Source organism: Scomber scombrus, chromosome 22 (assembly GCF_963691925.1).
Source record: "Scomber scombrus chromosome 22, fScoSco1.1, whole genome shotgun sequence".
NCBI lineage: Eukaryota > Metazoa > Chordata > Actinopteri > Scombriformes > Scombridae > Scomber > Scomber scombrus.
In genome coordinates this window covers 9,847,446-9,874,466 of record NC_084991.1, presented here as the reverse complement: position 1 = coordinate 9,874,466, position 27,021 = coordinate 9,847,446, and the positions used below count along the sequence as shown (strand labels likewise).

General features: G+C 40.3%; 1 protein-coding gene across 1 annotated transcript; it reads right to left on the bottom strand.

Annotated features, from left to right (window-relative positions):
• Positions 1 to 1,645: 1,645 nt before the first annotated feature.
• On the bottom strand, positions 1,646 to 26,184 carry strip2 (striatin interacting protein 2). The gene is made up of 22 exons (XM_062443755.1): positions 26,074 to 26,184; positions 19,643 to 19,712; positions 18,766 to 18,840; positions 15,599 to 15,733; positions 15,069 to 15,189; positions 13,659 to 13,727; positions 12,851 to 12,957; positions 12,269 to 12,396; positions 11,767 to 11,955; positions 11,057 to 11,107; positions 7,999 to 8,231; positions 7,138 to 7,203; positions 6,982 to 7,045; positions 6,623 to 6,694; positions 6,392 to 6,466; positions 5,965 to 6,062; positions 5,293 to 5,419; positions 4,089 to 4,189; positions 3,560 to 3,626; positions 3,376 to 3,480; positions 2,806 to 3,010; positions 1,646 to 1,896 (listed from the first exon to the last, which is right to left on the bottom strand). Exons 1-22 carry the CDS (start codon positions 26,182 to 26,184, stop codon positions 1,646 to 1,648), a joined length of 2,520 nt encoding a protein of 839 aa, XP_062299739.1.
• Between the last annotated feature and the right edge of the window lie 837 nt (positions 26,185 to 27,021).

The following is a 27,021-nucleotide window of genomic DNA, read 5'->3' as shown; positions in this document are numbered from 1 at the left end:
ATTCATCACCACAGGAAGTGAAGCTAGAAGTGAGCTATAGTTGTAATATATTATCTCCATAAACCTGAGAATCTATAAAGTATACAATATCATTTTCAAAGATTTCTCGCTCCTGATGAAGTAAATAATAAAATCTCTTGTAATGAAGAACATAGAAAGATTTGTAATTGTGCTGGAAACATGGTTGGTCAAAAAAAAAAAAAGCTGTCCCAAATACAAGTACTCAAAAACAAAACAGTGGCCATGCACATTTCCACAAAAGCACAAGTCGAGACTTAATGTCAAAATTATTGTTCTATACAAAGATAATACATACTGGCTCTTGACCCCTCGCCGCGAGTAGATAATAAAAAAGTGAGCATGCTAATTTGTCTTCTGTGCTTGTTTTTGTGCTTCAGTAGAGACGTTTCCACTTAAGAGCTCTCAAGTACAAACTCTGGTAGGTAGGGAAAGGTTGAGTGAAGACGTACTAGAAAAAAACAAAAAAGAACAGCACCATTTTTGTTACAACATTTTGTGACCGAGGCCTCCAGGAGGTCGGTGGTGTCGTGTGGTTGTCGGGCAGGTGGAGAGGGAGGCGGTCTGTGAAAGTACTGAAGACAGTGAGCTGAAAGATTCCTGCTATTCTGATATTGGATATGTGTACATGAACAAATCCTGGACGACATCAGTGATTACAGATTACGACTTCTGGATTTGAAAGATGTGGAAGTGTTTAACAAATCTGGAATAGCAAGAATTCTGCGTGTATTATCTATTTTAAAAGTGAACAATTCAGATAGTTTCTTTTTTCTCCTCCTCTCCTCTCTGCCCATGTTCAGATAACTGTTTGTCTTTTCTTTCTGCGCACACACACTTTTTACCGTAATAAATTACAGCTGGTATATTAGTTAATTTTAGCCATGCCAGGAGAGGAAATGGCTCCCACTTCTATATTTGGACTATCAAAATGACCCTGTGGTTTGTTTCCAAAAGACCTTTTTTTTTTTTTTTCTATAGAAAATGCATAAGAAAACGCTCAAATCCATCGCCAACAATCTATAACCCGATACCTACAATACGTTTTGTGATAAAAATTAAAAAACCCACAACATATCAAGACAAAAACTGATTAAAAATCATTTAAATTTACATCTTCTTTCCAAAAAAAAATTAAAAAGAATTACACACACATTGATACAAAAAAAAAGAAAACAGGAGTCAAACCAGCACCAACATTTTGAAAAGGGGACGTATAAACTGACAAAATGTTTTTTGTTGTATAACACGAGAGGGTGGGGGGCAGTATAACTGGCCAAAACAGTCTCCTGCTACAGCAATACCAGATGTTTCTTATTAACTGCTACCTCTGCTCTTGCCTTACATGTCCGTGTGTGTGTTCACAGTAGTCATAGGCACATGTTAGCGTCAAGTGTGTGTGAGCGTGTGGCGTCTGTTTGTGCGTCTGTGCTCGTCAACTCTGCTCCATCTTCCGTCTGCGAGGTGACTTTCTTCATCTCCGGCTTCTTTTTCCTTTACCCCTCCCTCCCCTCCTTCCTCATATCACTGATGTACAGAATCACACCCTAAAACCCCCCTGACAGGCTTGTATGTGATCTCTCCTCTGCCACAATCCCCTCTGACATTCACCCTCCCCTCCTGTGCATCATGGATTCTGCAGCAGCCCCTCCCACTGGATGGGCTGAGAGAAGACCTCTCTCTCCAGCCACATCTCGTAGCTATAGTGGAAGTCCTCGGGCAGGTCAACGCGCTGGCCCAGCACGCTCTGCAGGCAGTTGTCCACAGGCGCAAAGTCGCCGTTCTTATTCTTGTCGTAGCGACGGCTGTTGAACTTCTCGATGCTCTCTCGGAGGGCGCACTCCTCCGCCTGGAAGTCCCAGGGCCGTGCGTCAATATCTGGGAGGAGGGGAGGATGGTGAGCAGAGGGGAGGGGATATTTAAATCAATGTCAAGGGCACTTATTTTAATATATACTTGAATGTTCACACATATTCATACGTTCACCACAGCCAGCAGCTTATTTCCTTCTATTTCCAACCATTACCCCTCATTTCCCCCCCCCCCCCCTTTTTTTTTTTTTGCTTTTATCCCTCTCTTTCTGTAACACTCATGGTGACAGATCATTTGCTCTGCCGCCAGGGACGGTGACCCTGAAAAGTCCCTTTTCCCAGTTGCCATGGCAACATGATCCAGACTGTTCAGCATGCTGAACAGTCAGCGGCTTTTGGGAGCATTGTATTTCACACATACGCATACACACATACACATATATACAAACATAATCTCACTAGCAAATACATGAGCAGTACACATCCGCCATTAATTACACAATTAGTATTTATTAACCTGAAATGTCATGTTCACACAGCCGGGGTGAGTGTATTCTTTATAATGAAGTCTGCTCTTTTAATCAGCTCTGTGTGAGGGTGGAACAGAGCTGCTAGGACTCATTATTTCCACGGCCACTTTATTTATGAAGATCTAAAAGGCTAAACGGACTTGTGGCACTATAAGAATGACAAATAAGGGTCAATGTGAGTGTTGTGAGCATTGCAGATTATCCCTTAACGCACTCTGAGATCCTATCTTCCTGACGACAATAAAAAAAACTGACAGCAAGTTTTATTAAAGCTGCACTTTGAAATGTTTATAATGTAATATGAATCAGAGCGGGGACTATCCATACGAATTGAGATGCTGCGGTTGATATTCAGTTGCCTTTTAATGTCATTTGTACACTCAAATAAGGTCTTTAAACGGTCTTTAATTAATCACTAAGTGAACAGGTCATTTTTTTTTTTTTACCATTTCCATAGGCCCAGTCATCGTTGAGCCTATGGCGGACTTTCTGGTAGATGGCTGACATGGTCTTCATGTTGCTCTTCCTCCATTGGCGGCCCAGATATTTTGTCTGGATCTTAAGCAGCTTGAGAACGTAGAGCTGCATCATGGCCTGCTTCACCTTCAGGGCTCTCTTCAGGATGGGGGCAGACTTGAACACCACCAGCATCTGAAGGGAGAATGAAAATGAAATGAGCATGCCTTTAGTTCACATATTGTTCATTCATGGTTGGATTAAGCCGCTGACTTTACAGGTTACTACAGGTCAAATGGACAGTGCATGTTTAATGAGACTTTCCTCTTCACAAACTATAACAAAAATCCATGTCCACAAGATTAAATACTGACCTTGGCCTGGATCTGTGTAAAACTTATTTTTATTTTCTCTCATGTGCAACATGGATTTTTTAAAGCATATGCAAAACATTAATTAACATGTGCAAAAAATGCAGATTTTTGTAATAAATTTCAATATCTCACTTGAGTCACTTGATACAGTTTAGTTGATTTGCAACAAACAGACAATATACTCACCATGGTCCTCGAGTGTTTCCATTTGGTCAGCTTGTTCAAGATTCTCAATAGATTTATACAAGAGAACAGGTTTCTCCAACAGAATTGGTTGCAGTCTCCTGCTTCCTAAAAACACACACAAACACACGTCAAAGTCATAACTGGAGCTGGAAGGCTTCTTTACCCGTCAGGTGTTTTGACTCACCAGGCTCTCAGCTGTAAGCTCAGGCATCTCATGGACCACACAGTGGGGGAAGTCCAGCACACATATACTGCAATGAGAACAGGGAGGAAACATCATTTCTTTGTTTACTGCTGCATCAAAGTGCATTAAGTAGTTTATATGTTAAGTCTTCTTTTCAGTCCAATATTACAGCCAAAGCCATTACACACTTCAGCTAAAACAGACACAGACTGGACCTGTTCTTTCACCTGCAGAGTCCTGTTACCTAATTGTATGCTGCAGTGAAGCCATCTGTGCCACCCCCTGGAAGCCTGCACAAGTACATTTGTGAGATATAGGACTTCTGCTCATACTTAATAACCTGTTTTATACTGTCATCCCAGAAGACAATCTTTTCAACTCGTAATGGGATGAAGATGACAAGAGCTCCTTTCTATTTTTTAATGTGTCTCTTGTGCCAACCTGAACCTGCCACCAGCCTGTCATTAGACAGCAAAACAAAACGTGTGGTGTTTATATTGAGGATAGAGGGAGAGAAAAAAAAGTGTACCTGTTTTTGGCACTAATATAAGACATGATGTTCTGGTTGAAGAACTTGAGGATGAGTGGGATACAGTTGGCAAACACCAGGTGCTGTGAGACAATCTCAAACTGCAGGAAGAAGGGGGGCGGCAGTGAAGAAGAGTTAGTTTCTGTCCTGGAACCAAAAATACTTTGATACAGAATAAGGTTTACACAGTACAGTAATACTTTTATGGTTTTAAACCATTCTATAGATGAGGTAAAGGATGTTTATGATAGACAGTTATGTTGATGACACAAATCATGGAAATGAAAATACATATTTCTAGAAAGACTGATGAAAATAATAATCCTGTAGCTGATAATCCTGTATCATTGATGAGCTTCCAGTGAGGGGGAAAGGTCAACAACCAGGAGACAGCCATACAAATCCTTCATATCATTCAGGAAGCTTTACCAAGATTAAAAGCAGGAGCAGTTCTGCTGATGAATTATCATGAGCTCATATACCAGTGAGACCAGCAGACTGACTGTCGTGGTTTATATGTGCAAGATTTGTGCCCCGTTTTCTGCATGTAATGATTACTTGCTGAAGATTATTAAGTATGTATGGAAGTAATTTATCCTTTAAAACTGTTAGCCTAACCCTAACCCTTTATAACACTGTGCCTGTGTGATTGTCAACAGTGTACCAGAGAGCTGCTGCATTACAGTGCAGTCTCCTTTTGCAGCAGCAGAGGGTGCTACAACCACAAGTGTGCAGGGCAGCCACTTGAAAGATTGTAAAGGAATGTCCCTTCCTAGCAAAACAAAACATGCCTCTTGGCCACAGGACCGACACCATTCAATATATATAGATATTTTCACATCTGGACAAGTGCAGCTAATAGCAGTAATAAAAGATGAAAAAGGGTCTAAATCCTCCTTTTAGGTGTTAGATCTCTGTCAATCTGTCTGGTTTCTGTGTTCATGTCAGAACATAGCTCTGGCTCTTGTACAATAGAGGGGACAATGATCCAAAGGTGGGGGTAGAGAGCAGAATGAAGGGAGAAGGTGGAGGATAGCGAAGGTAACGTGGGGGAGGTGCAAGGCTACTGATGTGTGTGTGTGTGTGTGTGCGTGCGTGTGCGTAGGCAGAGGGAGTAAGAGGAGAGAGGAATCGAACAGAGGCTATAGCAGGTAATGTGAAGTGCTCATATGAGGGAAGAACAGAGGTGTGTGACGTGTGTAACCTGATAAATGTGGTTGAGTTTGAAGTGCTTGAGGAGCAGCAGCAGCAGAGCAGAGATGGCCTTGACGATGATTTCCTTGTGGCGGTTCACATCAATTCCCAGCTTCATGCTCTGAAGGACTGTGATACTGGAAGAGAGACACAAACACACAAAAACATCGACTGTAAGGCCTTCAGGTCTCAAATAACAGTTTTGCCTCAGCAAGAGAAAAACACAATTATGTTAATGTTAAAGCACGAAGGGACAGGCTGTTCTTTCTTATTTGGAAAACATATTCTGGTTTCTTTTAAATTGTCTTTGAGCTCTCTGTGTCAGTCTCAAAAAGACCACCCTGAAGACCAGAATCAATCCAGAGTGTGTTTTTAATAGTATTCCATTCACACAGAAACATATGACTTGAAAAAAGTAGACTTTTCTTATTAGTGGTGGCCTTATAAGCTCCAAATAGTGGTTTGCAGGAGTCATGAGCGAATGTGCAGCTAAACGCGAAGACTTTTCACTTCTCCTTTACATTACATTGTATTATTAATTTATTACTGCTCAAAAACAGCTGTTGCAAATTATGGTGAACTGGATGTAAATGTGGTTTTAGATGAACGCAGGTGGATAAAAACAGCACTGTTGGGAAAAGATTCAATGTCAGCGGCAGTCCATTCACACTAGAGTACTTACGGCATCTCCTCAGGCAGCACATCAGCCAGGATGTTAATGGAGTCCGTTTTGGCTTTGGAGGTCGGAGCTGCAGCCAGCAGCAGCTTAAGGAGGGCAATCTAGGGCAGGACACAAAGTAAAATGTTATACCTAGGCTGTCTGAGATTTTTCTATTTTAGAATAAGGTAAAAATGCATATATAAGAAATATACACTTGATTTTACTAAACATTTCCAGATCTGTCACCAACCTAAATTCATTTGTCATTCACATTTGTCCAAATTAGATTTTACTGGATGAAGACACATTTTATAGCAGATGAGTGAGATGTAATGTATGTTTCCATGGTTGAAAAGGCAAGATAACATTATGGGATATTCCATATGTTGTTCTGATTGGTAATTAAATCCAACAAAGCACAATAATTGCATCAATATGAGCTACTCACCACATACTGGGAAAGGTTTGGAAGCATGCCCAGGTACAGCATCTCTGTTGGCGTCTCCTCCACGTCCTCCTCACCCTGTACAACACAACACACACATAGAAATCACACACACACACACACACACACATACAGGATGAATCCAATAGTCACAACTAAATTAAAATTAAAAGGCTGTCACATAAAAATTACATGATCAGGGAGATAATATTTATATATGGTGAAATAACTGACCAGGGTCATTGGACATTGTTGTAGCTCCTCCTCCTTCTTGATCTGGACTTCGGAGATGGAGACATATTTGTGCTGGAGGAGTGAATGAAAACAAATGATAAGACACAAGCGACTGAGGTGTTAGATGGACGTGTTAATTACCGCTGCTGACTGACATGCACAGGGGTATTCCTCTGTGTAAGTACACTTCTCAGCCTGTTCAAACAGGAGGTATGGATTTTTAACTGGGATGCCAATGTCAGGGGGATTCGACGGCGGGTGAGAGTATTGATTAGGAGGCACTCCAGCCATAATGAGATAAACGAGGAGGACATTTAAGTCTGGGAATCTGCATCAGTAATTGACTGAAGCACACTCACCTGTTTAAGAGTCTTGACGCTCTCATGAATGGGTCTGGGCAGGCCCACCAGGGTCTCTGTGTCACTACAAAGTAATAAGCAACAAAACCAATCAGATTTCCAGCAGAATCATTTCTTCCGTTTATTGAAATGATTTGCTTCCAGATGAACACTTACTTTCCCAGTGTGAAGCCGATGAACTTATTTCTACTGGTCTCCAGGAAGTGCTCAATGTCTTTCTCCCTGTAGAAACACAGACATGCACACACCCACAAACACACACACACTGCGTTAGCTTTCTGAAATCTCATCAGTCACACTGTGTGCTGCCGTCTGTCCTACTTATCAGCATTTATGTACGTTGCCCAAAAAAAGCCAAAAGACTTTTGTTTCCTGATAACGAATGCCTGATGAATGCAGCGTTATTAAGTGTTTGTGTCCTCTCTCAGATGTATTATTCATGTCAAGCAGCAGCAGCACCCCAGAGAGGCACACAAGGATACTCAGATGGAGAGCATATTGCTGAATGATAGTGACAAAAAGAAAACTGAGAGAGAGAGAGATTTTCTTTTATATTTGGTTTTAACTTCTCAAATGGTGGCACAGAGTCAGAGTTGGAAACAGACACCAGCTGCTAGCCAAAAGGTGTTAAAAGTCATGGCTGTGGGTGGGAGGCTTTCTCTACTTCAGTGGTTAAAATGGCAGGTGGCCAACCATCATTTGGATGTTTTATTCGGTGGAATAAGACCTGCTTTTAAACTAATAAACATCTGAGAGGAATCCTTTTTAAGCAGTTAAAGTAATAGGTACATGTATTACTTTTCATAGCTATCTCACTTTAGTTGTTTTTAATTTCAATTGTGTGTGTAGAATCAATGTTAAAACCTCCTGTCTAACTTTTAGTGTAGAGCATGGATACAGTTTGTAATTCATCTTGAAGTGAGGCAAGGCTGAAAGTGTAAAAAAACATTCTGCTGACTCATTAGAATGACTAAAAACTAATTAATTTGGCTTAGAAACATAAGCGGTGCAATTAACCTGACTTTAGGGGCCCAGGGGAGTCCCTTAGGGAAGTTGACCCTTTCTGTCGGGGGTCTCAGAGGAGGAGGAGGCGGTGGGGGCTGGATGATTACGTCACGGTCGAGGGGGTCCACCTCACCCTCGATGCCGCTGTCCGTGTCCTCTGGGTCCTCCTCCTCGTCCCGTGCGTCATCATTCTTGAAAGGGTCCCGCTCGTTGTACGTATCCAGGCTGTCCTGCTTGACTAGAGGCTGGGAGAGAGAGAGGAGGGGGTCAGCTGAACTGGGAGGACCGCTCATGTTAAGATTACCTATAAACATACTCCAAGGTGTAACTAACTCCTATATTTGTGACTCTATAAAACCTCAAGGTGAACAGTAGCAAAGGACAACTCAGGTGAATTTCTTGCATACAAAGCATTACAGAAAGCTGCTGATAGAGGTGTTTCTGATATATCAGACGTCTGCCTCATTAAAAAGATATTAAAAGCAGCCTGACAAAAATGCTAATTAAAGTCCAATTTTGTGAATTAATCAAAAAGAAGCATTATGGTTTGCTTGATCCCAAAGGAGTGGCACAAAGTGTATACCAGTATTTCTATTTTAAAGGAGTTTGACATTTTGGGGCGTACACTTATTTGCCTTCTAGCAGAATAAGATGAGATGATCAGTACAGCTCTCATGTCTATTTGTAAAAAGTTTATACACACCCACACAGGTGTTTTCAATTAATCGGCTGAACAAACCTCTAATCACGATGTACCAAACTCTATTTGCTAACAACAATGATAAAGCTAGCTTGTTGACAGGTGCAATAAAACCAACAGAAGGGTGTCAAATGCAGTTTGTGCACACTCACATAGTCAATGGAAGATATCTAACTAAACAGTGTGAATTCAAACACCTGTGTGGGATTGCTACGGATGTGCAGTGACTTTAAAAGTTGAAGCTAGAGCCAGGAGGTGGTTAGCTTAGGTTAGCATAAAAACTGGACACAGAAGGAAAAAACTAGCCTGGCTCTGTCCAAAAGTAAAAACATTCACAGACCAGCACCTCTAAATCTCACTTATTGACAAATTACAAATTCTTTTTTTTTTTTTAATGTATGTGCTGGGCTATTCTGTGACGACAGTGACTTCTTGGAGTCTGTTCCTTGTAAAATATTTTTTGTCCATAGAAAAAAAATGCAATATAACATATTATTGTTGGTAGCTTTTTTTGTTTGTTTTTGAAGTTGTTTTTTGTACTTTTGTAGAGCCAGCATAGAGTTGTTTACCCATTTACATTCTTAATGCTAAGCTAAGCTAACCATGTCCTGGCTCCAGCTTCATATTTAGGGTACAGACATGAGAGTTGTATCAGTCATCTTAACCTCGGCAAGAAAGCAAATAAGCATGCAAGCATTTCCCGAAGTGATGAACTATTCCTTTAAAACACCAGCAGAGACACCAGTATTAACTTTGAACTGCTGTGCTGAAAACTGATTACCAAAAACATTAAAAGGACAGCTCAAAATGTGACATTTTTCCTAAACTGGGAGGAAAGAGAAAACTTTCCACAGCAACTGCACGCAACACTTACTTATCAACTTACCACACATCTGCATTCAAAAGAGATACAGGCATAAAACAACAAGCAAAGCCCAATAAGGCCTTTTTTAGTTGAGCTCCAATCTCAAATGCTAAACACTTCATTCACACAAACGTACACACAGTATCTCAGTTCAAACCATTTCTCCAATGAATGACTGGGGCAATAGTGCAAGCATCAGGCATGAGTCAGCGTTCTGGTCATTAGTTGAGCTAGTGCAGTCGATGTATGGTGCGCCGGTGGTAGTACTAATGCTGGACTACGTGAGGAATATAGTGAGTGTATGGTGTGAAGAGGGGAGAGAGAGAGGGGGGAGAGAGGGAGGGAGGAGGTGAAACTGTGCCGTGAGTCATTCTCTATGGAGAAGCCATTCTCTGCTATGTGGGAGGTAAAGCTAGTGTTTTTCTATCAGGGTTAGGGGGCAACTGCTTTCAATGACATCCATTTAAGAGGTCAACTGAAATGCAAACATGACACCTTCTGTATTCAAAACTCAATTCACCTCCTCAATGAATGCATTTTAATGACATTGACCCCTAGTCCAGAGTGCAAGGTGATTTTTGAGGCCAAACCTGGTAGCAATGTGATGAAAACTACAAGGACGAGGGGGGCTACTACTGTTGATGTCTGAAGTGGCTGTCTTTATGGGACCACTCCAGTGCCAATGACAACAGCCAGCAGGCCAGCTCTGTCTCTCAAACCCCGCCCCCGTACCGAGCAGGCCGCAGTGGAGGAGGAGAGAGGAGGAGAGAAGAGGAGGAGAGAGGAGAGAGAAGAAACGAGATAAGTAGAGCAGTGAAGGGACGGTATGAGGTGTAAATGGAAAGTGAGGAGAGAGAACTGGATGATAAGTGAGACTAAATAATACTGTGGGATGGAAAGAGGAGAGTGAGAGGGAGGACAGGGAGGGGAATGATAAGATGAGAAACAAAAAGTTGAGAAATATTAAGAGAAAAGAGAGCAAACAGGAGAGGAGCAGGTGGAGAAAAGAGGGACACGAGGAGGATAAAAATAAGATAAAAACTGTCAATGGGAGTGATGGAGATGTATATGAGAAGTAAATGAAAGGAGGATAAGCAGATGTATGTGAAAAGAATAATAAGAGAGAAAAGCAAATGGAAATAAATGGAGAACAAACATGCAGGAGTATTAGAGGTCAGGCTTAGAGTAGGGTTGCACCAAAAACTTAAAGTTTCTGATTTCCATCATCAGATTAGTTTGGAGTGTCGAGAAAAAATTATTCACATTAAGCAAGTAATTAAAATAAAAATATTTTAGTGTTGTCTCGACGTATTGGTGCATCCCTGCGTGATGGAGTGAGGTTGAATAACAGGAGAAAGAGAAGAAGAGAAAGAAAAAAGAAAAAAGCAAGAAGGAGTATAGAAGGTGGCGGGGGCGTAGGAGAGGAATGCAAAAAAAGTCCAGCTCAATGCAGAGACAAAAATGCAGAAGGCAAAAAAAAAGAGAGGGAATTTGTGGGTAAAGACCTGCTTCTTGGGAAAGGGACTGTCTCCTTCCAAGCTATCAACAAAGGCACTCTGTGGGGACACAAGGAAGAGGGGCAAAGAGAAACCAGAGGGCAATTAGAGAGGGAGAGAAAGAGAGAGAGCGCCTGTCTGGTTAAAGGTTTACAAACTGGGGCTGGGATTCCCAAAACTGTCCCAGCACCAAGATCATCTGTGGTCACTGACTTACAACAGGAAACTGATGATGTTGGCACCAAAGCACTTTCGGAAAACCGGACCCAGCAAAAGAGATATAGGAGTAGTTACAGAAGGAATTCGATAGAGTCACTTTACTGGAAACAGACGAAGCAAATAATTATAAAAACTTAGTATTAGTCTGGAGTGCCTGTATGATCTCAGTTAGCACTTATGATGCCGTGTTATAGTTGTACAGATATACTAAAGGGTGAAAGATACCACACACACACTTTTGTCTTCTGTGTTACCGAGTTAGATAAACAGATGGATATTGGAGCACAACATTGAGGCTGTGTGTGAAACCTACTGCTAGATGTGTTTTTGAAACTAACACTTAGTTTTCGGTGAATGCATTTTCGATTTTTGCATTTACACAATGTGCTAAACTAGGTAAAATATAATGTGTGACTGTAAAGTAATACATCTTTTATCTAAGTGACACTACTGATATGCTGTGAATGTGTATGTGTGGGTGTGTGTGGGGGGGTCAGTACCCTGCGGCTGCGACGGCCTCTCTTCTGCTGCTGCTGCTGTTCGATGAGCTCCATGGCGGAGGCCGGTGGCGACGCTGCTCTCATGGCCCTGACCACCTTGATGCTGTCCTCTGGCAGCGGGGGCAGGTTCAGACGCTCGCGCCCCCGCACCTTCATCTCCTGCAGCTCTTCAAAACCCCCCAAGGTGAACTGGACAGTAAGGATAGAGATGGAAAACACAGGGATTTGTGAATCAACGCAGGTGAATGTACAATATATTAATGGTTTTGTTATTGCAAGGGCAATTGCAAGTATATAAACATCCAGGAAGAAGAGGCAGTTTGTAGATAAGTGCTTTAAAATATGTGCAATTTGTGGGTAAAAACATGCAAAACTACTATAATGGTCCCACAAGTAAATTGAAAACAGAAAAGCAGCAACACATGCACACAAACACAGAAAGGCACAGAAACAGATGAATGTGCACCCTGCTTAGATGTTTAAATGGTTGTGATGTACTAACCAAGATGGTCTTCCAGAGCAGCAGGAGTACTTTCTTCATGGGGAAGTGCGGCGCATTCATGCTGCAGAACTTGGTCACCATGGTGAAGAGGAGCAGGGCAAAGGGCTCGCCGTTGTACAGAGGTGACCCTGCAGGGTGAAAGGTTACAGACAATATTTTTGAACTGGGTATGTGAAAACATGAAAGCAATTGTGAAGGTATTCACTCCCTCCAAGAAACATGATGGACATAAAGTAGGGTTTTTTCCCCAATTACAGTATAACTTACTGAAATCTAGTTTTGCAGGAATTTTGTATTTTGAGCAAATTACAAATCTATTGTGGTGGTAGATCACCAGAGTTTTTACAGTTCATCATCTGAGGATCATGAATGTCTGTACCAAATTTCATACATCCCATAGTTGTAGAGATATTTGGATCTTGGCAAAAGTGTTACATTAACAGAGCACTGATACACTGATACCATTACTATACAGTTTGGTTATGTCTATTTATATAAAGTCTTAAACTGATAAAATGAATATTAACACTGAAAAAATACATATCTCAGCAAAGGTGCCTTATGTTGGTTTCACATACGCACCTAGCTCATTCTTGAAGGCTTCTCTGGCCGCTCTCCATTCTGGTCTGTCGTCTTCTGTTTGAACTCTAATGGTCTCCACCATCAGATACATGATGCTCAGTAACACTCTGTTAGAAAACAAGAATCAGCTTGGTGTAAGTGTGTGTTTGTGTATGTGACTGTGTGCATGCGGTAGGCATTTAACAGGTGCCATAAACCTAAGGCCTAAAATAATGTGGTAGAAGGAATTATATGTAGCAATGGGAGGTAGGTACAAGTAGCAGAAGGAGATTTGCTTTATGCATCTGCATTTAAGATTGAGAAGAACCAAATTCCTGGTCCCTGCCAGGACAAATCATCATTCATAATTATCTGATTTAAGTCAGGTGGTGTTTTGTGCATTAAATGCTTTGTTCACTCAACAAAGCTTTTCACACAATTTTGTAGCAGCAATTAGGTGTGCATCTATTCCTCTAGTCTGTAATTATTCCTAAGTGTTTATCTGGGGGATGCACAGACGGAGCTCTGTGTATATGTGACCACATGAGTGTGTGTGTGGTGGAGTGTTTGACCTATTTTGTTCAAAAATCAATTCCATTAAGCAGAAGCAGACATTGAAAATGAATGTGAGGGAAGGGGACCAAGAACACAATTAAATTTCACAGATTAGCTGTGTGTGCGTGCATCTGTAAATGCGTGTGCACGACAGGAAGATGAAATGAGAAATACTGAGGGGAATTTAAAAATGGGAGACACAGAAAACACGGCTTCGTGTTCATGTGCATCAGAGAAGAAGGAAAAATGTGTGTAATGTGTTTGTATTTCTCACCTGAGCTCTGTGCTGTCTGCAAGAGAGATGGCAGGCTTCCTCACTGCACTGCTGCACGCCTGGTTGTTACTGCAGACACACACACACACACACACACACATTAATGATTACATCTTTTTAATGGTTTATTTGATAAAGACAAGCTACTACTCTATCTCTCTCTCTCTCTCTCTCTCTATATATATATATATATATATATATATATATATATATATATATATATATATATATATATATATATATATATATTTGCCTGATCATGATGTTCTTAATATATGTTGGTCATATATCACTTGGAGATATATATATATATATATATATATATATATATATATATATATATATATATATATATATATATATATATATATATATATATATATATATATATATATATATATATATATATATATATATATATATATATATATATATATATATATGTTGGTCATATATCACTTGGAGATATATATATACTGGATATGTGTCTAAACCCTGGATCATGATGTTCTTAATATATGTTGGTCATATATCACTTGGAGATATATATATATATATATATATATATATATATATATATATATATATATATATATATATATATATATATATATATATATATATATATATATATATATATATATATATATATATATCTCCAAGTGATATATATTAAGAACATATATTAAGAACATCATGATCCAGGGTTTAGACACATATCCAGTTATTTTTTATGTGAAGCCTTTTATATGCTTAGTTTTAAATACCCAGCCAGGACCTGCCAAACGTCATGTGTGTATTTGCCTGATTGGCTTGCTTTCACTGCTTTGCTCTGCAGCGTGGTGATAGGCCAGACTGTGCCATGATGCCTCCGAGCAGCTTATGTAACAACAAAGAAGCGCTGGATCCCAACTGAGGCTGACACCAGCAGCAACAAAAGCTGGCTTGAAGGAGCCGCTGCAGCACCTAATCTTCAGCTGCTGGTTTGAAGCGTAGATCACAGCCGGTGTGTTTTCTATATTCCTGCATTTCAGTCTTTCTGTGTCATTCTGTCCGTGTGAAGCCTTACTAAAACAGGATATGGAAGTTTTGGGAGGGAACAAGTAGTTATGTGCTTCTAAGCTAAGGGGCTTGAATCTCTGACCTGAGGTTGTTCCTGTCTGTCTCTTTGCCTTGTTTGCCAATTTCCCTTCATATCCCTCTTTGTAAATACACCAATATAATATACAGCATGTCTGGTCGTATCAAGTGAATCTAAGGTGAGGGTGTATCATTGTTGTTTATAATAATGAAAAAAGACAATGTCATTGCCTGGGCATTTCATCTTACCTGCCATCTTTTTTCTCACCAGCAATAGTCTAGAGATATCTTAATGACTCATGCAGTGTAACCTCTGTGTGTCCTACTCACTCTATCTCCATGCTGAGCAGCTCCAGCAGCGCCGTAAAGATGCCCATGTCGTAGAGCAGGAAGACGTTGTGTCTGGACCAGTGGAGCACATCCACCTCTGTGTCACACTCGTCAAACACTCCTGGAGGAGAAAGTGTCGGGAAGAATCAGACACAAGAAGCATGTTTTTACATTGTTTTGATTTTAAGCTGTTTGCACTCTACTTTTGGGTTTTCAGGTGGTTATGTAACCAACTACCTTTGAATAATATCTAACTTTCTGTTTAACACAAACACATATGTGAGCATAGACACAGATACGCATTTGACACAATATACATTAGAGATTAAATGTGAAATTTAGCTGATAAACTGATAAACATAAGTGTACATTTGTTTTCATAATTCTACTGTGTGGTATTATATGTTGCCCTCACAAGTACTGTATGAACAGGGGTACATTAAACTAATGCTATACTGAGCAAATTTCTATCAGATAACAGCTGTTAGTAACGGCTGCAGTTTCATGCTGCAGTACAGTACTATACGCACCCTGAGCCAGGTAGAGGATGGCCCTGGCCACCTTCAGCCTCTTGTCTCTGTCGGTCACTTCAAGTGCATCCAGCAGTCTCATCACATACGTCCTCTGCTCCTCCACCGTCAGCTCGATCCACCTCCTGCCTCGGGCTGCAGGACAGACACGACAACACCGAGTCCAAGGTTACTTTCAGAAGCACTTCATCAGTATATTTTCCTCTGCTGTGAATAATTCAGTTTGAGTCTTAAAGTGACACTACAGTATGTAACTTTGGCTCAACAGTTACATAGTCTCGCATCTATGCTCTGACTGTGTTGTATATGATGCAGTTGATTGACAAAGGACCCGTTTCCATTTTAAGGCAGATATTTCGACTTGTCAAAGCGGGTAACTAAATTAATGGCATGAATGATGGCTGCATTCCATTTATTTGAGCCAGCTTCAGGGCTCTGGTATTGTGCAAGCTCAAAGTAAACAAATAAAGATGTCAGCACTCACACAACACTGTATTATCACTTTAATGGTGCACAACAGCACAAGCAACAGATGTGGTTCAGCCCTAGGCTTTCCTCAGCATTGTGCATGCTCACTCACTGACAATTAACAGAATGGAGCCATTGTGAATGTTATCAGTTACACCTGTGCTTTTCCTGCTTTGACAAGTCAAAATGACTGTTGAAAAAAGGGTCTATTTGACAATTTAGTACATACATTGAGAAATAAAATATCATAAATGTCTGTAATATACTTTGTTTGACCAGCTATACATTTCCTCCTTTCTATCAGTCACTTCATGCTCATTATCATACTCATCTTTTCTACCAGTCACTTTGTACTTGTTATCAACTGGTTTTAATATTTTATTAACCCACAGTGTATCATACACTGTTTTGAAACACATCAATACATAAAAAGTTTCAATGCTCAGTGCAATTTGAATACGTACCAAATTCAACCAATTAGGAGGGAAAACCTAATTTTTTAAGAAGTGTTCCACTTTTTGTTTGTCTATTCTCTTTTATGCTTTCTCTCACTCTTTACTTTCTCCATGTCATCAATCTGATCTCTTCTGTCTTTCTCCCCAAAGTCTCACATATAAATTATTCAAACTCAGACTATTTGGGGAATCCGATGTCTGCAAATAAAGTTAGTCGGACTATTATTTTCTGGTTACTCGCAGTAATCATTTTTCAGAGTGTGTAAATATAGAGACTGACTGCTGCTTTGATCGGTCTGTCATTAGTTTTCAACATCATGTCCAGGCACAGTGCATCAGCTCTAGAAATAGCTGAAAGCTAGAGAGTGCTGAAGCATACAGAGCTGTAATTAACAGAGTCAGTGGAGTCATGAGTTAGAAACAGACGGGTAAACTGTACATGCAAAAAAAAGGAGATTACTGCCAAAAGCGAACAATTAAAACTAACATAAACTACTAAAAGTTTTAGGCTAAAAGAAATGTACGCCTCCTCGAGCAAGAATTCAAGCCTTTTTTTCTCCACTGTGTAAGTCTTCTATTCTTAGACCTTATTTGATTAAGCGGACAGTAATAAGCAGTCACATCACCATGATCAGTGAAGCTCAGATATTCCTCTACTTAACATACCCTGACTTGCACTGTCTACTCAAGTCAGGAAACAAAAAGTGCTTTCTAGTTTCAGCATTGTCTTCCAAAATCTCTCCCTTTTTCTTTTTTTACAGTAAGGAGCTTATATTAGACGTGTTGTGATAATCACAGTGATTAATGTGAGTGACTGATTGGGAACTGGGCAGCGGCAGTGAACACAGATGAGAACACTGTCAGTCTCCCTGACATATACACACACACACACACACACAAAGAACAAACATACATACAAAACTAAGTGAGCACATACAGACAAAGACACAAAACACACACACACACACACACACACACACACTAATGAAAAGAGTGTGATGCAAAGAGGCAGCTTTGTGCCCTATCTCTGTAAAACAGCAGCCAGAGAAGTTCCCGTATAATCCCGCTATTCATTACCACTCAGCTTGGAGAGGAGGTGACAGATAAAGAGGACGAAGCTCGCCTCTCTTTTTTTTTTTTTTAGTCCAAATGGAAATACCCTCCTTAGTGAGTGTCTGCCAGTGACACAAGAATTTCAGAGCAATCTCAGTGTTAAGTTAGACACAAAGTTCTCATAACTATCATCTCCAGAAACCTGTCAGCAAATAATGATCTCTTGTCAGTTTCATGTTGGTAAAGCAGCTTTGTTCTTGCTAATCAAACGTTAATCACATGGTTAGGAAGGGCCCTCCCGTCTGTATCTGTGGGGATAATCATTCTTTGAAAAGCTTAAAAAGAGCAGAGCTTTGATGTGCCTGGTCACCTCGTCTCACAGCAGTCGGCTTAAAAAAACGCAGCTGCACTGTGTTGCACTTCTACGCTGAGAAAACTGAGCTGAACTAAGTTAAATACATTTCTTTTACAGCATTGTAACATTTACTCTGATGTTGTGATTTCAAATGTGAAGAATACACAATAACAGTTTGACATTATACAGATTTTTCTTGTAATTCCCCACAGTTCACATTTTATCGTGTGTGCTCTCTCTGTGGTGAAAATGACGTTTACTTAACCTTCACTGTTTCATTTAAGGAACGTGTTATCAAGCTCTAAACTCGAGACATTCGGAACTACACAGAAAGACTCAGTCATTGTTCTGTCGGTCAACAGCTGCCACACTGTTGGAGCTGTCAAGGTCTCTGATGAATAAACAGCGACAAAAGCCAGAACATTCCGTCTCTGTGTTTGATATGGCACAGAAAATATGGACAAAATCAAATATCACAATATTTCTGAGCAAAAACCTTGATATAGATATAATGAAAATATTATAAGGATGACTATTGATATAGTGGGTGAGTGGGTAAAGGCAAATAATAGAACAGCTCTTTACTGTGACAACATTTGTGCCATATAATGATATAATGACATCCAAATGCTAAGACGATACATATAATCCCATATCACAATATTGATATAGTATAGATATATTGCGCAGCCCTTCATGTAAGCTATTGACAGAAAGGGAAAAGACACACCTGGCTGTTGTCTTACAGGTATGCTGAACATATTACAGGAGGAACAAAACACCTATTGTTTTAGGTAGACCTTATAGTCACACACATGCCCATGTGCAAACAGTACCATGGCTCCTGAAGTCTTCCTCAAAGTAGTCTCTGTTCAGGGCAAACTCTGGCTCCTCTGTGTAACTGTAGAGCTCTGTGGACAGAATAGAAAAAGGATGGAAATGACAGAAACATAAACTCCTGCTGGTAAACTGTATTCGAAGGCAAATTTCTGCGCTCCTATCTCCTCAGCTTGGATCTCATCTGTTTCATGCACGGCCTAGTGATTCGTCAGGTTGCCACGCATCTCCTCCTGTTCGGAGACAATCTGAGAGCAGTCGTCATTCTTCGACCCTGAGGAGCTGTCACTCGAAAGCTGCTGTGACTGTCTTTTTCTGTGTGTTTGCCAGTGTGACTAACAATCTTGGCAAATCAGCCGTCGCTCGCCATCCTCCAGAGAGACAATCGTTTTGACTTAAAATCAATGCCATTATTTTTCTGCACATCTGCTGCCTTCGGGGATAAAAAAGTATATAGATAGGAAAACTAAAGTGCAATCGGAAACATCTATCAGCAGTTTCGTATCCTGTTCTTCTGTCATTTATGATTCTACCTGCTTTTAAATAACCAAGCTGCAAGTCACACATGCGGCTACACAGATGCTGGACTATTTAAACAGTTTTGAATGTATAATCACAGTGATTATGATTAGTCACGACATCAGTCATGCAGTATATCCTATTTGTGCAGAAAACATGCTAGGACCTGATTTTTGTTCTGTGCCTTCAAAGGTAAGATTGCAGGAATTCTGCAGGCAACATCCTGACTGTGTCACATATAATAACCATTCATAATTTTAGCTGCAGGTTTGACATGAAAAGAACTAGATAAAATATACTAGAAGTGCAAAAAACACAGAGAAATAAATGAGACTTTTGGAGGCTTCTCAGTCTTACCTGACAGTTCAGCAGTAAGCATGTCCGTGTCTCCATACTCAAACTCCAGGTTGGGAGACTCCATGGAGCTCTGTGAACGAAGCGCAAATGAGCATACATTACACTGCGGTACGACACTGCACTCTGCTACATTACAGATGTCCTGACACCCACATGCAAACAGATATACTCAAACACAGGCTACTTACATTTTGCACAACCTGCCACTACTATGAACTCTGAGTATGATAATCCACAAACACACACACTCTTAAGGCTCTTTCGCTGTTTTGCCGAACCTTGTGTATTTAGCTGCTGAGAGGTTTGGATTGGTTGCTGGATCTCCAGGCGGCGTTGATCAGTCATTTACATTTTTTTTTCTCTCTGATCCTCTTATCCACAGCCATGCACAAATACAGGTGCTTTTAACAGGAACGCACAGCTACTGCTTTCATCTTCCTTATTGAACAGTTAAAGGACGCTCTCCTTAATAAAAGTAGTCCATCCAGATGCTCCGGTTTAGCAATAAACTGCTGCTTGTGATCACAATGCACACACCCAGAAGAGGACATGAGGAAGGACAGGGCACAGGAGTCAACAGGGCCCCCAGCTTCAAAGCAGATTAGTTGATGTATCCAGTGGAGGGTCTCTCTTGACTCAGACTTTAGCCTCACCCTGTGATTAGCACATGCCCACGAGACAGCCTGCACACATTACTATAAGTTCCCTGTGAACACTCACTGGCTACAGTACATACTATTGCACCAATGCAGAAGTGTCTGTGGTTTCAAGAGATCAGAAGTATTTCTCTACCTACTGATCCATCAAGTAAAACCAAAATTGGAGGGTTTTCAGCTACACTAGTGATGGCAGTGTTGGTTGGTTTGTTGGTCAATGACTTAAGCTGAAATTATATTTTCCACGTCTACGTTTAGGGTCCACATGACGCAAATGAAGTCATCAAAGGGTGTACACATAGGCTGTGTACAGACATCTGCGTACCTCCAAATTGTCCATGCCGTTCAGCACCATGCACAGTCACAACGCTGTCTGTAGACGCCAATCTACTGTGTATGTGTGGAACGTGTCTTTTAAAACGGACTCCAGAAAGTAGTATAAACAGAACTACTACATATACGCATCTGCATGAGTATATCTGTTGCTTCAGTGCCAGATATATTTGAACAACTATTGGATGGATTGCCATGGTAATGAATTTTTGATTCATGGTCCCCACAGGATGAGGTATTTTCACTTTCCCTTTAGCATCACCATGAGGTCTTTCTTGTTTTTAGAGAAATGTCTTGACAACTATTGGATTGGTTGCCATGAAATCCATTTCCGATATCCATGGTACCCAGAGGATGAATCCTAATAATGTTACTGATCTTTTGATAGGCTTTCACTTAATACCTATTCGATGGATTGGTACACAGTTTTACACAGACATTCATGGTTCCCAGACGAGGACTCCTAATGGTAGACCTCTGATTTTTCTTCTACTGCCACTATGAGGTTGATATTTGTGGTTGTACAACTGTTGGATACGTTGTCACGAAGAGTAATTGGAAACAATCGTGTCCTCCTCAGGATGAATCACAGTATGTTTTTTTGATCCCTTTTTCATTCATCGCCATCAAAATTTCACTTTATCTAATACCCCAGTTTATGACCACATTCTCAGTGCTGTGAAACCAATTCTTCACTCATATGTAGGGAGACAGATGGCATACAAGATGTAAATCACGTCTCACTAAAAGCTAAATAATAAAAACCAATGCAGCCATATACAGTGCAGTGCAGAATCAGTTACAATAGGGCCTTTATATTAAGGCTACAGTGTTGTTACAATAATGTCTTGATCATGGTCTACAGGCCAAGAGTCCATGAGACTAAGTGAAACCTGCGTATGAACACTACCGAGGACAAACAGGAACCTGATAGTAACACAAGAAGATGACTGAAAGATTCTTGGCTATTATCTTTACCTTTCGGGTGGGGAATGTCGACGATTAAAGATTCATTATATGTTAATGAGAAATAAGAAATACTGGCAACACTGTGAGGCTCTGATCTCTGTGTGTTAGACGTGTTTAACCCCCGCATGTGAAAAAACTGCCCTGAGGCCAGGGCGGTAAATAAGGATGTGGTCTGAGTCAGCTATCCTGGTTAAATAACTGTGTGTGTGTGTGCTGTCATGTTACTGTCTCCTATAAATACCTGCAGCAACCAAGTCAGCATGATCTTGAATACAGGACGCCAGCCGACCAGTTTGTTCATGACACCGAGCCAAAGTAATGCAATTTGATGTCATTACTACACTTCGCAACCAGGAAATGAAAACCACTTGGGAGGGCAGCCGATTCGACGACATTACCCACAACTCTGAGTGCGGATGAAGTAGGCTTTGTGACCAGGTGCTGCTTACCCTACTTTTACTGACTTCACTGAAAATATATAAAAGGCTCTAATTTTTTTGCCATTTTATTTAAGAGGCATCTAACTCACTTTTCTGTCTTTATTTTTTGTCTCCTTTCGGTTTCCTCCACTACAAATAAATGTCAAAATCTCATATCACCATTGTGTCATGTAGTTTATAACACACATTCTGCTCAATATTAATCTAGCTGCGACAAGAAATTAGGACAGCAGATATACAGTATGTGCATGTTTCAGTACCAGCTGTCATATAATTAAATGTTGTAATTATTAGATGATTTAATGAATCAGAATGGGATAGATGATTCATTGTTTTAGTCATTTAAACAGAAAACAAGCTTGGTCATACCTTCAGAAAATTCGATGAGTCGCTTCTTTTTCTTAGCCTTCATATCAATAGAAATTTAATATACATTTTGTGGCTTTGGGTCAAACTATAACTATTTGTATTGCTAAAAAGTAATTTATTTTCAGTCACCCATTTGTACATGCCAACTGCTTCTTGAAATAGAAGCCATGCTCACAACAAATCAAACTCATTGTAAAATCTAAAGTTCAATTATCATTGCATAAAAACTCACTGTTGTAGAGGTCAGAGCTGTTTCTTGTTATTTAGGGGGCCCTGTTGTGCCAATGTATTTTTTTAAATCGTCTAATATGAATTGAAACCTTTAGTAACTGTAACCGAGCAGAGCAATGAGTCCCATAAATGATTCTATTATTTAGTATTATCTTCTTTTTTTTATGAGGAAGGTTAATTCATCTGCCTGTCAGACTGATTTTGTTTACATTAGTTGATCACTAGTAAATGATGTTGATATGTGATAAATATGTGATAAAGCAGAGTGACTAAGAGACCAATCTGGTGAGTTAACTTTTCAGTTAAACTACTGTGGCTAACTCCTGTAGTTGGCATGGGATGGTGGACATATACTGCAGGGAGTGTGTGTGTTTTTGCATTGGACCCCCATAAAGCTAGACACAGCCCCGGTAGAGTTATAACCACAAACTCTACTGCTCACTACTATTATCAGCTGCATCTTGCTACCATGCTATTAGGAACTATGACAACCTGAGATATACAGTACTACACATTGACTGTGTAATATCATCTGTGCTGCAACAGCTAGTCCAACACTAACATTCATCCACTGCGCCATCTCTTCCCATTCATCCTGCGGTCTGATGGTTCAGACAGTTACAGAGCGGCAACCATGGCAACTATTTTCATTATTAAATAATGCATCCCTTTTCTTATGATTAATCAATGTTTTGGCCAGAGGCCAACATTGCAAAAAATGGCAGTCAAAATTTCCCAAAACACAAGGGGACAACTTCAAATTTCTTGTTTTGACTAGAGCTGCAACAAAAAGTCGATTAATGGATTGACAGAAAATTAAATATGAAATCTTTTGATAAATTATTAATTGTTTTGAGTCATGTTTTAAGAAAAAAAATGCTAAAAGTGTGGTGCTGCTTCTTAAATGTGAATCTTAAGTCCTCTACGATTATAAAACTGAATATCTCTGTCTTGTGGACTGTTAGTTGGGACAAAACAAGACTTGTTAGGTTGTTTTATAAGCGTTGTGAAACAGTGATCAACCTTTTTTTGGCATTTTATAGACTAATCGCTTAATCAAAAGGATAAACAGCAGATTAAAATCATGGCTGAAACCAAGTCAAGTCAACTTTTATTGATAGAGGCCAAATCATACATGTGCCTTATAGGGCTTTACAACTTTTAACTGGAACTGATTTTGTAGTATAAAGCTGATGTCAACACATCCATTTTTTATCTCTTGTAGCAGAAATGTGTATTATTGTCAGAAAACTTCAGAAAACTTATTCAGCAAAGGTTTTTTTTAAATTGCAGTACTGGAACAGTGGGAAACACGTTTTTACATGATAAATGACTTATGCATTTAATCAACTATTAAAAACATAACTGTGAAGTTAATGAATCAATTAATCACACAAGCAGCCTCCTTCTCTTGGAATCTGGTGGGCACACAGTCACCTGTGGATACAGAGTGCAGGAGGATTTGACGAGTCCCTGAAAATGAAGTGGCCGCTCTTTCCAAACCCAACTGAGATGTTTCTTTAATACCTCCGAGCGTCCATACAGATACCCATCTTTCTCTCTTTATACTTCCAGTCACTCCTCTCACACCATCGTTCTCTCCTTCATTTTCCTGTATCACTCGCTGTCTCTCCCTCCGGTCGCCCCTCTCTGCCGCCAGCAGATAACAAAAAACCGTCCTCACTCCAAACTGGCACAGTCTCCGTGGCTGCACACTCTGCACCACATCAGTGTGCAAACTCTGGGCACGCTGTCAAGACAGATCACCCCCACTCCTACCCAACATATGCCACATAGACAACAGAAGACTGCTCTACCCGGCACAAATGACTGACAATTTACATACATGAATGAATCAGATTTGAGGTGAACTTGACCCAACAGACAAACAATGGATCTCAGTTCTGGTGCAGAGGCCAGAGAGCATCGACATCGACACATGGCTTTGTCATTAAGTGCTTTAGCCCATTCAACGTCCATGTCATTCACCCCTCCACACCATTACGAAACCCCCCCCCCAATCCGTCCCAATATCCAATGGCTTTGAGATGAATATGCTCTAATTCCCTCAATACGTCCCCATATTCCCTCAATATGTGCTCATACAAAAACACACTTAAATCAACGGGTGCTTTTGACTGGATTTTGGCCTCGATGACAGCTCGCTCAACATGACGTTCTGAGCTGAGCAACCCAGGAGTGAAAACCAATCTTCTCATTTTTTCATGAGGGAATAAATTATAGCTGCGTGGCACTAAAAGAGTCATCATCAGAGTTGAAGAGGAGCCTCTACGATTACAAAGCAGGGTAGACTACGAGTTAGTGGTTCACATTTCATGAAGCTGCTCTCACCATTCTTAAAATCACGTACAATCTTTTAGTCAGTTGGATTCGTGACAATGTGTTTTTTACTATGTTTTTTGATTCATTGTTAAGTCTTGAAAATGTGCGGAAATGTGTGCAAGGTGAAATCTTCAAATTGGTTGTTTTTTCTAACCAAAAAAACCTGAAGGTATACAATTTACAATCATGTAGAACAGAAAAGCAGCAAATCCTCACACTTGAGAGGCTAGAACTCTTACAACTGGCTACTCGAATAATCATTTTAATAGCTCTTGAATACTGTCAGCTGAGTACTTTGAAGAGGCCATAAATCAAAATCACAAATGCTGAGATTGATGGAACTACTTAAAACATTTATTCAACCACGAGAAATGGTGCAAGAAACTAATTAACCGTAAGTGTAGGGCTGCAAACTGCCATTATCTTTTAATGCCCAGTTATCTTTTAAAACAACCACTTAGTCCTGTACTGTATAAAATGTTAAAATCAATGACAAATGTCTATCACAGGTCACCAGAGGCCAAAGTAAAGACTTATTTATTATGTGAAACTACTGCTAAACACAAAGTCTTTACTATTTGTAGGCTTGATACTTAAAGGATAATCAGGTGTTCAAAACTGAAACTGATCTTATTCCAGTCAATAAATGAGACATTAGCTGAAGGACAAATTGCAAAGCTATGATGGTAGATATAATATGATTTATGGGATACTCTGAAACCATAATAAAAAATCCATAAATATTAGATGACATCCTGATCTGTTTGGTAGTGGTGGTGTGCTCCTGACAGCAGCAGTCACATTTCACCACCTGCATTCTCCACGCTGAGCACCACTGTAGGATTACTGCTGGGTTATTTATAGGAGCCGGTTGCCAAAATAACACCTCGGTGTCTGCCTGCCTGCATGCACGCATGCTTTCCAGCCAAGACGGAGACTCACCGCATGGAAAGGACATTGAGCTGGTCTGAAAGCTCCCCAGCAACAACACACACACACACATACTGTAGAGACACACACACACGCCTCCAAAGAGCTCCTATACAATAAGCTGTAGTGGCTGACTGTACACAACGCCTCTCGGATTTACCTCCGACTCCTTCTGCTGATCCTTGAACACATCTTTCCCTTTCGGCCTCAGTCTGTCGCCGTTATCGTTAAGGTTATTAATGATAGGTACCTCCATGTCCTCCGCCTGCATCTTTCACGGTCGGCGCGGGATCACTTCCTCCTCCGGAGATAGTGCATGCCGGTCCGGCGAGAGAGCTGAGACTGCACCGCACCAGGAGGAGCACCGACTCCGGAGCCCCAAGTTGAGGATCTCCTCCTCCTCCTCCTCCGTGAGGGCGGGGTTACAGAGTCATCATGACAGCAGAGAGGAGCACCAGCTGATCACATGAATATAAACCGACGTGGTGTTAGACTACATCAGAGTCAGTGTGAAAATGATGAGGGTGAGTAAAGATGATCAATAAATATAAATCCTTGTAAGTCCAAAGATGTCTGTTTGAAGATACGAGGTTGAGACTTGACAGTGACACTTATGATCAAAATTAGACAGATACACGTGGCAATATAAAAGCATAGATAGTTAAAAAAGTAAAAGATTTCCCATATACCATTATGAACTTAGGTTAAATGACAGTGATTTTACTTAAGGTGCAGCAGGTAAAGGACAGAACTGTTAATTACTTGTGTTAATTGATGAAAAGCCACAGCATCATTAGACAGGCTGAGTTCTCTCTGTAAAGCACTTTATGGGATTAACCTGTTTGATAAAAAAGCTCTTCATAAGTGACTTTGACCTGATTTGTCGTGGGAAATACGACTATAAAGTGCATTATACAACACAGCAAACCAAAGTGATTTTGTTGAGTTCTTGATAGGTAACCTTAACAGCACCAACATCAATTTGGGTAAACATTTGCTCATGAATTATTTGTATGTTGCAGCAACACACTAATTAAAAAACGAGAAAAGAAAAGAGAAAAAAAAGTAAAACTGTGCCATACTGGTTTGTGTTTCTCTGCCTGGCCCC